General features: G+C 44.6%; 1 protein-coding gene across 2 annotated transcripts in view; it reads left to right on the top strand.

Annotated features, from left to right (window-relative positions):
• The first annotated feature begins 387 nt into the window (after positions 1-387).
• The window catches only part of LOC148021588 (uncharacterized), a 106,382-nt gene continuing 94,716 nt past the window's right edge, over positions 388-12,053 (top strand). Inside the window, exon 1 of one of the 2 annotated variants that reach the window (XM_087697029.1) lies at positions 388-674. In XM_087697029.1, the coding sequence (XP_087553155.1) occupies positions 450-674 (225 nt within the window). In that variant the 5' untranslated portion in view covers positions 388-449. The remainder of the gene's footprint in view (positions 675-12,053) is intronic. The other variant, XM_087697028.1, reaches the window with a different exon arrangement.

Genomic DNA, 12,053 nt, shown 5'->3' with positions numbered 1-12,053 from the left:
TTGAAAGAACGATGACGTTCAGGACCGGACGACTGCCTGCAAGAGCCTCACACTGCCTAGATATCACCTTGGAAAATGCAGTGTTTCCGTTTTTATTCCCACTTGGCCATGGTGCCTACAACCAAAAGAAATGTGAAAGTTCAAAATCACGATCAGTGACTCAAACTACAAATGCATACATATTCTCCTTTCGACATCTTCCATATATTTAAACAATACAAAAACTCATCCACAAACATCTTTGCTTCTAAACACGATGTATATCTAAACACAATGAGTAACACTCCTACATACAAACATGCAAGAATTGCATATAGAACTTCAAACTCCTTTCCCCAGCCACCTAGTTGATGCCACGTGGCGTCTTGGACTTTTATTTCTGAAGGCACACGGGGAGTGTCGTAACAATTCAATATCTTTAGGTCAGATCGCGCCGTGGCGAGGGACCCATGGGATCCGACGAGGAAACGGCAGTACGAGCACCTGCATCTGCACCGGCACCAGCACCAGCACCAGCAGCTCCTCCGCCTCCGCCTGTCCCCATGGCCGAGGAGGAGCGGCAGCCATCAGACATCCAGCCTGTCGCGTCCGATGGATACAAAGATCTCGAAGAACTATCCCGTCGCCATGTGCATTTTCGCATGGAGAATAACGTCCTCTCCGACCACCTTACGGTATGGAACTTGGATCCTACGTTGTAAGGGGGAAAAACGCTCTCCCAAGATAACAAGAAATGCGATGTTTTATGGAACTTCTGCGCGCAAACAAATAAAGAGATACATATTACACGCGTCTAAATAGTTGATGCGCAGATACATTTAAATACTTCATGTCCGCCATGTCTGCTTTAGCGACATGAAAAGTGGCTGAAGAGAATGAAAGAAAACCACGGTGAATCGCTTGTAAGGCGCAGCACTCAAGCTTTTACAGAAGGCGGAAGAAGGGAACTACAGAAAATTGAATGTAAAATCTGTACAAATCTCAGGGTACATGGGAGAGTTCCGTGCATATTGACGTGTTACTTCCGTTCTGTACAAATCTTAGGGTACATCGGAGAGTTCCGTGCATATCGACGTGTTACTTCCGTTTTGGTGGCGGTGCATCTAGCTAATATGGCAAGCCGCACTGTTATGTGGCAAGGGTGTGTGGGAGCTGAAGTCTGAAGCATCTCAGCTACTTTTTACGAAATCGTTTTTCTAAAATTCAGAAAGTATGAAGTTACCATTGAACGCTTTATAAAGAAAGTATGCCATTTCTACAAATTAGATCTGAGCTTGGTTTCTTCTACTGGGGCCAGCTAATTTCTGGTTACAAATCATAGCATTTCTTTCATCTGAGCCAAAGCACAAGGCAGTTATGAACTTCTCTCCACTGTCTTTATAAAAATGTGTTCCCGAACCAAAGAGTTCTGTTGGTGTCGCAAATCCTGCTTCTGGACAGACTGATATATCAAGATATAATATTCATTCATACTCGAGGATTTTGGAGCTGCTCTTTATTCTCTGTGGGGCATGTGTACTGCTACCTTCAGGGCATCCTATCTTCTTTATCTGGTCTATTTCACAGAAGTCTTTGCATATTTGTAATTACAATATAACACTTGTGCCTTCGTGCATTGCTTTGAAACCCTTTTTTTTTTTTTGTTTTGGAGCCACTTTCAATGGAGTATTCTCATTCCCTTAGTTTCCAGCCGTAATCCATCTTATCTTGACAATATGGAATGGGCTATTCAAGGTAGTCTCTAGAAAGCTGAATAGGAAGAAATTCTGAGCTTGGAAGTCAAAGGCCACTATGATCAATATCCATGACTTACTAAGCTTAGATCTCAAATCTTTAAGATGAATGAGGCACGAGAGTCCCCGTCTACAATGCCACCTTAATGGACTCCAACAAATCAACATAAAAAAATCACTTCACTTCCTCAACACAAATCTGTTTTCTTCCTCTTAAGCATGTTGAGAATCTTTTTGATTTTGGATTGTGGACCACTAACATTCCTAGAAAAAACTGAAAACTTTGTGGGCTTATCGAATGGCACAATCTTGAAGGGTCGTGTTAAAACCTAATCCTAAGAAGGTTGTGCTATTTTGCCCCAATCTTCAATTAGCCATGATAACTTATGATCGCACTTGCTCCTAGTATCTCGATGCATTGCTTTAAATAACCAGAAGCTCATCCTTTGGCTCTCTATCCTTGGTGATGATTGACCGAGACCAAGAGTTGCTTTAAATAACCAAAAACTCTTGAAAACCTACAAAGTTGGTGAATTGTTCAAAAATAGGTACAAATTCAGTCAAATAATCAAAACTTGCGTTTTAAAATCTTAATGATTTACAAAACTTGGCTAGTTATGGAATGACTCTGGAATGGTTATGGTCCATTGTATTGCTTGAAACCATCTTTATTGTCAAGAAGAATTTTGCCACATCAGAAGTGGACTGCATTTGCCCCCATTAGAACCACAACTATCCTTAGCTTGATAGTGCAATCAACCTCTTGAAGATTGTAAAAGGGCTGTAGCTTATGCTAGCTATTATATGAACTTCTCATTGTTGCCTTTTGTCTAGAATTGTCTTTGGTCTTAAGTAATTGTCTTCTATACAATTGTCTCCAAAGAAACCCTTCGCCTACTATACAAGGCTCTATCATCTGTGCAGTTTGTCACTTTCTATGGATATCTTCAGACTGTCAAGTTTGAGTTGCTGGAATCTATCCAAGACCAGCTTATTAGCATGCAAGTTGCTTCTCCTAAAGCACATGTTGTGGGGTTGGTGTTTTGCAAGCTCATGTATGAGTTTGATGGTGTGGCCAATGACTTGAGGGCCTAGATCTCGATGATTGTAGTTAGTGTCTTCACATGCAATCTATGTTGCTAGAGTATGAGTTTTCTGAGAGGCTACAAGGGATGTTGCCATCTCTAGTCAATGCTCTACATGCTTGAGCTTTTGCTACTGTAGAGAAGGATGGCAAGAAAAGGAAGGTGAATTGCTTCTTTTGTGTTAAGAAGGGGCATCTTTGGAAGGATTGCAAGAAGCTAGTGGCTTTTCAAAAGAAGAAGGGAATGAAGGGCAAGGGCGACTTAGGCTCTTCGTCATCCTTGGACTCTTAACTTCAATTTGTGGTATGTGGTTAAGGGTATGGTGTTTGAGAAATCTATTTTCTACCCTTTGTGATGGTGTCATCCCTTGCGAGTTTCCTAGCTAGAGAGGGAATATGAAAGAGTGGTGGTGGAGCTGGTTGGCCTCACCGATTTCTTGACTTGGCGGATTTGAGGGAGGTTTGCCACATGCATTAAATTATTCTAGTAGCTCATTCCTAGTCTATTCTCACATGGGGGAACACTTTGGCGTTGTGGTTGTGTTAGCAGATATGTTAGCTCATGTGTGAGTCTGAGTTGTAGAGGCTTGGGTACATTATATGGCATTTTTTGTTGTGTCATATTATGGTCATATTGGGCATTTATTGCTGGCCGACCTGACATATTTTATGGCATTATTTGTGCCTATTTATTCTAGGCTCCTCCTTCTTAGTTGGTCAATTCACCACTTGGAGGTCCCATGGAGAGAGGAGCCAGTGCCGGTGCCCACGCAGCCAGTGACGCATTGTTGTATGCGATAGTCTCGTGTTTGATATATGGATTCCATTTCTCGAGCATATATCTGAGTTCTCATCTATATTGTGTTCTTTCTTTCCCTTTCTCTTTTGTCTTGTGTTTCAGCAGTTTATTACAACATATGTTTACGCTTCCATTGCTACTCCACTTCTGATAGGTTAAAGGAGAGGAATCCATTGTCTGATTTACTTTTGTAAGGCATTAGTGATAGGCATTGAGTTTCTACAGTTTTCACTTTGTGTGATTAAAGATTGAGTATGATCGACTTTTGACATCAATGACTTTGTGAGGCATCTTGATAGTTACTTGATCACGCACTACTTGGGTATCCATGATCTTAGTTGATTGTCATTGTTTGTACGTACTATGATTTTATGGCATTTGCTAGATTATTGCTATGGTATGGAACATGGTGGTGGTCCCTATGAAGATATGCTAGGGTTTGCATTGAGAAAACATAGGATGTACGATATGACTAAAACACAATAACTGAGACAGTAACACAATAAATGCGAAATGCAAAACACAAATACAAACAGAAAAGAAAGCCGAACTCTAAAGTGAACAAATCAATGTTGTAAATGATAGAAAGAGTGTACAAGATGCTCAAAGGCAAAGCAATAGATGTAGTCGGAGTGTGATGTCCATTGGAGATGGATCCTGAGTGCTACAACCAGTAGTCAAAGAGGGCAGGCAGCAAATTGCAGCCTTTAGGAGTATCATGATGATGATGGAGATCTCCATGAACAATGTAGCAGTTGTATGACAAGGCTACAACAGAAACACAGTTGTGGCGGCACCTGGCTGATCAGGGTAACAGCAAGGAGCTGATCTTGGGTAGTAGACTGTTGTGAAATTTGTCCCGCATGTGGGAAGAGGTGTGCAGCCTATCGCTAGGTGGGAAATGCTGTAAATGCAGGCAGCAACATAGGTGTTGATAGTGCAACATCTGACAACATTAATTTGGCTGTAAATGCAGCTGCAAACAGGATACTTGATACTGGAAATGATAGAGCTGCAATTGATGATGGCTGGACAGTAGATAAAGATAGGCTGTAGGTTGGAAACAGGGTGCCAACAGTAGTACAAAGTGTGTGGATGGGTGTAATCTGCAAAACAAGGATGGGTTGAATGGTGGGTAGCCTATCTATTCATAGATGTAGAAGAATTCTCCCAAATTAGGGCTTTGCTTATGGGACTCAGAAACTCTCTAGGAACGCATTTCTTTTCAATGAAAGTTTAGTAACATTTGAGTTTTGGGGCTGTTCAAAAGAGCTCATCAGTTTGCAATGCATTTTTAACTCAACACCCCCTCTCAAGCCCAAAACTAAGAAAGAAATTGGAAGAAAAGCTTAAGCCCATTTTTTCCCCAAGGGGTCCTTGTCAGAGTGCAGCGGTGCGGAAGCGTAGGACTGAGAGAGAGAGAACGCAGAGAGAGAAGAGAGAGAAAGAGACAGTGAAAGATGAAGATCTGCTGTATAAAGTGTGTTGAATACAAAGATATGCAGATATATACACGGGCGCAGGCTGGACTGCGTGTCTCCACCTCGACGATGCAACCTGCTGTTCACCTCGAAGTCCGTTGCAATCTGCACTGCCTCCTGTCTGAAATCTGCGAACAGAGACGGAATCTGCGCGTGTCACCGGTCTGTAATTTGCGAGCAGAGAAGTGTAGGAGACTGTGGAAATCTTTGGTTATTTATAGCCAGAAAAATAGGGCGCAAACAGGACAGGTCGGCTGCATTAAATGCAGCCGACTGGGCTGCAGGCAGTTGGACTGCCACGTGGCAATCCGACTGTGCAGCCGACTGCATGTCTGCCTGGCTGTGATCTCTAACACCCCCTCTCAGAGCCGGGGCAGGGCAGAAGCCCGAGGGATCTGGAATGTCTCCGAAGTAGAGCCTGGGGAAGTGCCTTCGTAAACAAATCCGCAAGATTGTCCTCCGTCTTGCAGTACTCCACAGTGATGGTCTCATCCAGAAGCTTCTCTCGGATGAAGTGGTATTGGATCTCTATATGCTTCGTCCGGGCATGAAAAACAGGGTTCCGTGCCAAGGCAATGCAACTCTCATTGTCACATTGCAGCAAAGTAGGACGAGTCTGGGGGCACCCAAGCTCCTCCAATAATCTCCGAAGCTACATAGCCTCATATGTGGTGGAAGACGCGGCCCGATACTCCGCCTCAATAGACGAAAGGGCTACCGTGGGCTGCTTCTTGCTACTCCATGAAATAACACCTGTACCCAAGGTAAAACAGTAACCTGTAGTAGACCGCCTGTGGTCCACATCACCGGCCCAATCCGAGTCGCTCCAACCTGCAAGTACAAGATTTGAACCATCTGTTCCTGCGGGATAATGAATCCCTAAATCAGACGTCCCCCTCAAATACCGAAGTATCCTCTGAGCAGCCTGCCAATGCATCGTCTTAGGTTCACTCATGAACCCGGCCAAGAGCCCAACAGCAAAACATAGATCAACCCTAGTGTTGAGAAGCCAAATCAAGGACCCAATCAACTGACGATAGCGGGAAGCATCCACCAAAGGAGAAGCTGAATGGGAAGTGGCCTTCCAGTTCGGATCCATAGGAGTAGAAAGGGCCTGACAATCCTCCATCTCAAAAGACACCAAGAGCTCCTGTACATATCTCTGTTGAGAGATGAAGATCCCCCTCTGAGACTGATAAATCTCATGGCCCAAAAAGAAATGGCGTAGACCCAAGTCCGTCATCTCGAACGTTCGATGTAAAGCTGACTTCGTCTCTTGGACGTGTTGTGCATCATCACCTGTGACAATCAAATCATCAACATATAAGACAAAAAGCACACAACCATCCTCGGAAGTGTGAACATAAAGCTGCGGATCGGCCTTGGAACGCCGATATCCCAACTGAGACTGGAGGAACGAATCAATCTTCTCGATCCATGCACGCGGAGCCTACTTGTGGCCATACAAGGCCTTCTTCAACCTGTAGACTTTTCCATTTGAAGATCCAAAGCCAGGAGGTTGCTCAACATAGATCTCCTCCTTCAAATCACCATTGAGGAAGGCCGACTTTACATCTAACTGGTAAACAAGCCATCTCCTATGGCCAGCCAAAGCAAGAACAGCTCTAATGGTCGCCATACGAGCTGTGGGGGCAAAAGTATCATGACAGTCAATCTCTGGGTGCTGTGCAAAACCTTTAGCAACAAGGCGAGCCTTGTGCTTATCCAAAGAACCGTCGCTAAGGTATTTGGTCTTGAAGACCCACTTGACGCCAATCACCTTCTTATTCGAGGGGCGGGGCACGAGTGACCAAGTGCCATTCCTCTCAATAGCCTCCAACTCGGCTTCCATAGCTTTCTTCCATGGTGCGGACTGTAAAGCCTCCTGCACGGAGGTGGGCTCTCGATCCTGCATAACACGGGTCATCAAACAATAGTTAGAGCAAACAAGCTCCGTAGAATGTGCCTGGTGCCGCTGCGACCGCCGCGGACCATCCTGCGGTCCCCACTCCTCAGGAACCCCCTCGATCCCTGAATCACGGAGTGTGTCACGGGCCCAGCGAGGAGGAGGCCGAACCTCCCCTCGTCTCTCTCCATCAGCAGAGGACTCTGGAATATCCACCGGTGGTAACTTTGCTGAGGTGACCGGTGGAACAGTAGACTTTGTGTCAGAAACAGAATCATAATCAAAAGGCTCAGGCTCCAGTGGAACTGTAGAAGGAGCCCAACTCTCCCCTGGATCTCCAAGAACGGGATACTCCTCACCCGTTGAGATAGCCGGAACCTCCACTAACCGCACATCGCGGCTAGTGTACACATCTCGCTTGACGGGATCATACAGTCGGTAGCCTTGGGACTGGGAGTTGTAGCCAACAAATACCTGTCTTCGGGAAGCTGCTTCAAATTTATCACGGTGAGCCTTGGGAATGTGAACATAGGCATCACACCCAAAGACCCTGAAGTAAGAAACATCTGGCTTCGTCCCAAAGTAAGCCTCAAACGGGGTCATCCCTTCCACGGCCGAAGTAGGGGATCGATTAAGGATGTGGACTGCAGTAGCCACAGCCTCGGCCCATAGAACCTGAGGGGTCTGTCGGTGCTCCATCATGGTGCACGCCATCTCGATCACAGTGCGGTTCTTCCGTTCAAGAATGCCATTTTCTTGAGGAGTGTTGGTATTGGCAAACTCCTGGTGAATTCCTTTATCTGCACAAAACCAAGCAAACTCATTAGAAACAAATTCACCACCCTTGTCGGATCGCAAGGTCTTCAAGTTCCGGCCTAATCGGTTCTCCTCAAAGAGAAGCCAATCCTTGAAGTGTGAGAAAGCTTCTGACTTTAATGCCAAAAAGTAGGCCCATGTCATCTTGTTGTAGTCATCCACGATTAGCATGAAGTACGAGCTCCCACGCAAGGACTCATTCCTCATAGGGCCACATAGATCCGTAGATACAAGCTCCATCAGTGAAGTAGACCGCCGCGAAGCTGTGTGGGGAATGGCATCCCTATGCTGCTTCCCCCGAATGCAGGAGACACATGGCTGCTGGCTCACCACTATATCTGGCAACCCTCGGAGGTTCGTAGGTTTCTTGAAGCTTGTGTATTTTATCTTATTTAGATTCCTCATTTTGCTCATATTGTAGATGATCTCTACCAGCTCTTAAGGAAAGGGCAGCATTTTTATTGGGACATACGAGACACGCTAGAGCTATATAGAAGTTGAAGAGATTGTTGAGAGCTGCTCTGACTCTTCGGAAAGTAGGTTATCAGTGTGGGGGACCTATTGTACTCACTATTAATACTAGTTCTATCGGTATTGGGCTATTGGCCAGGACGATGCAGATGGGAATAGGTATGCCATTCGGTTTGGGGAGAAAGTCCTAAACTAGCAGCAGTGCAGGTATCCATAGATTAAAAGGGAGCTCTTGGGAGTCGATCTCCTCCTGTACCAGCTCCGCCAAATCATAGGACTCAAGGATGGTCAACATCATGACGCTCCAAATGTGGTAGTTGTCGCCGTCGAGCTTCTGATCTGCAGGAAGAGCCGGTAAGACAGGCACCTTCCGGTCCATAATCGACTGGAACTCCAAGTAAATCTCTGTAGACATCTTCACCTGTAATGCCTTCACAAACGCAAAAGCAGCCCCCTCTGACTGGGAAAACTCAGCCTGCTAAGGCTCTTCCATGTCCTGAACCTTCTTCACCCGCTGGAGGCGATGAAAAAGCAAAACCTGTACTTGTAGGCTGAAAACTCAAACTTCCTCCGCGTCAAACAGCAGTAAACAGCAACAAATCCACCACCTGGACTCCTTTCCTGCGCGCCCACACTCGCTTCAGCCTTGTTCCAAGGCGCAGCCCTCCTGTCTGCCCTTAAACGCAAAAAACGCAAATTTGTGTTGCGATGGAAACTCCTCTTCAGGTTGATTCTGCGCTCAGTCAGCCCTCTAACACTGCTCTGATACCATGTCAGAGTGCAGCGGTGCAGAAGCGCAGGACTGAGAGAGAGAACGCAGAGAGAGAAGAGAGAGAGACAGTGGATGATGAAGATCTGCTGTATAAAGTGTGCTGAATACAAAGATATGCAGATATATACACGGGCGCAGTGCGCTGGACTGCGTGTCTCCACCTCGACGATGCAACCTGCTGTTCACCTCGAAGTCCGCTGCAGTCTGCACTGTCTCCTGTCTGAAATCTGCAAACAGAGACAGAATCTGCGCGTGTCACCGGTCTGGAATCTGCGAGCAAAGAAGTGTAGGAGACTGTGGAAATCTTCGGCTATTTATAGCCAGAAAAACAGGGCGCAAATAGGACAGGTCGGAATCGGCTGCATTAAATGCAGCCGATTGGGCTGCAGGCAGTCGGACTGCCGTCCGACTGTGCAGCTGACTGCCTGCCTGCCTGGCTGTGATCTCTAACAGTCCCATCTCAAAGTAGCCAAACAAAGGGTGCATGTCGGATGGCCAATGGTCTACTAGGACTATAAAGGTGATGGTTATATCACCCCAGAGAGGCCAAGGCATCGAACAAAGGGTGCTCTTTGGTTGCCCAGTGGCCTATTGGGATGTGCAAAGGTGGATGGCACCACATTGAACTATTTGTCTTTTTTTTGAGGGTTTTAAATAAAGTTTTTGTCTTATTAAGTAACTGTGACCTAGGGGGAGAATGAAAAGAATGGTTAGATCCACCACATCACAAAATAGACAAGCTATTCTGACTACTCGTGGGTGATTGTGATGAAGTACAAGGTTAAAGAAGTAAATGGATGCAGAAGTATGAAGGTGTGGTGATAAGGTGGTAAAAGAATTGCTGATGGGAACAACTCTAATGGCTGGAGTTGATACTTTGTCTCAGCTCACCAATGAGCTATGGCTGGTCGTGGTACTTTTGGAGTTCTTGGTATGTTTGGTGCCCGTGGAATTGGGGATGGTCCACAAAATGCCATGTTCAATGTTGGCCAGAGGGGTATGGCAGTAAATGCATCATTTCACAGACACTTGTTTTTGATGACTTGGCACCAAAGGGCAAAGCCAAAGTCTATAAGGAAGGGGGCAAAGCTGTAATGTTTAATACTTCAAGATAAGCTTGAAGCATTTACATTTATTTGCATAGAAATGATAGTAACTAGCATGTCTCAATTGATAGAGATAGCAAGTGCAGTGGTGCAGGATTTGCTCAAGGGTGCTTTGCACAATGAGATGCATAGAGTAATGCCACATGATGAGAATGCACATGCAATTGGTGCCACTTGGATAGTGTCCCTTGTGTGGAAATTGTTCTCTTGCCTAAGCGCTCTTTTACAAAGATGATGATGATGATATTGCAATACAAAGAGGTGGTGCAACAACAGGGAAGAGAGATCGATGTCGAGGACAGATTTTGAAACCTTTAGAATACTAAGAAATGATAGGAATCCACTCTTAACCATGAATGTTGATGTTGAAGGAGAAAGAGGAACCTATTGGCCTTACTTAGTGTCGAGAACCATGAGGAAACTATGGGGATGGATGAAAATGAAGCGCCCTAGTTGGAAGAGCAGTGTAGAAGTCACCACCATTGTAGCATCGAGAGAGATGTCTAAATATCTGCTTCAAGAGAAAAAGCGTCCATGTTGGTAGAAGAGCTAGTCTCCAAGAAAGATAAAACCATGAAGGAACATCAAGCATCCATGTCTCTAGCCTAGGAATGACCGGTGCAAGCTGTATGCTAGTTTCAAACTGAAATACAAAACCTTGCAAAAGAGATTAGAATTTGCAAAATAGAGGTCAGTAGTGAGATGAGAAGCAAAAGTAAAGCTGACAAAAAGCAAATGAGTGTGCGAACGAGGTAATGTATAGAAGACAAAGAAAAGAAAGTCAAAGGTTGAGGCTAGTCTAGAGTATCCTTAGTGTAATACTTTCACGCAATTAAAAATTAGATGGTTAGTTCTAAAGTTAGTTAGTCAATTAATAAGTTAGTAAGGTTACTAACTAAAGACTAACTAAAGTAAAAACTAACTAACATTAATAATTAACAATTTTTATTTAATTAAAAATATTAAAAAACCGAGAGTCGTAATTCAAGATTTTTCTCGGATTGACAAGGACTGTAGCTACCCTTCACAGAAGTTACAATGTGAACGAGAGTTATGAGCCACATTGATTACTAGTGTTAATGTGTATAGTATGGATAGTCCAAAAATATTAGATTTTTGGGCAGAACCTATGCTTCAACATTGTTGCTTCAGGCTGTGTTTACATGCGTGCCGTCAAGCGACGTGCCCCTTCGTAACCGCATTGACCTCATGAACCCGCACAATCGACGTGGATCCTTGCACCTCCTGGGTCAAGGCCGGCCGAGTAGTGCCTACATGCTACCGGCACAGAACCTACGGATCGTTGAGGCCTCGTCGTCGTTGCTACTGAGAGGAGTTACCCCAAGAGGTTGCGTAGGAGAGAGTTAACTCAATTTTCCCTATCTTAGTCTCTGACTAAGCTATCTTCTCTTACGCTCTCCCATCTCAAATCCATTCCTCCTCCTTTATCTCTTGAATCCACTTGTGGATGATGGCCCCCAAGTGAAAGATCTCTCCAAACGCTGAAACTCCCACCACAAGTAATGGGACCGCGAACCAAGGGACCACAACTACGGAAAACGTATCTCATATGAATTAGGTGCACTCCATTGTATTACGGAAAAGAAATTGGGAGAAAAGAACGTCTACATTAATTATCGCAACTTAATTGAGCATGTTTCGAGATAATGAGCGTACTTCGAAAATTTTGTTCATCTTATTTATCTCAGGTGATCAATTAAAATTACACTTAGAAGCCATTAAATTGCACATAAATTGCATGGAAATTTCATGCAATGTATATATGAAAAGTTTCAAGAATACGCATTAAACTGTCACTAAGCCAGATAGATTTTATGTATCCGCATCCATTTGCTTGGTTGAAATAATAAGAAATTCTATTACA

Source organism: Lygodium microphyllum, chromosome 17, assembly GCF_053477565.2.
Source record: "Lygodium microphyllum isolate KBCC chromosome 17, Lygodium_microphyllum_v1.1.10, whole genome shotgun sequence".
NCBI classification, from domain to species: Eukaryota; Viridiplantae; Streptophyta; class Polypodiopsida; order Schizaeales; family Lygodiaceae; genus Lygodium; species Lygodium microphyllum.
This window is presented reverse-complemented; position numbering and strand designations above follow the sequence as displayed.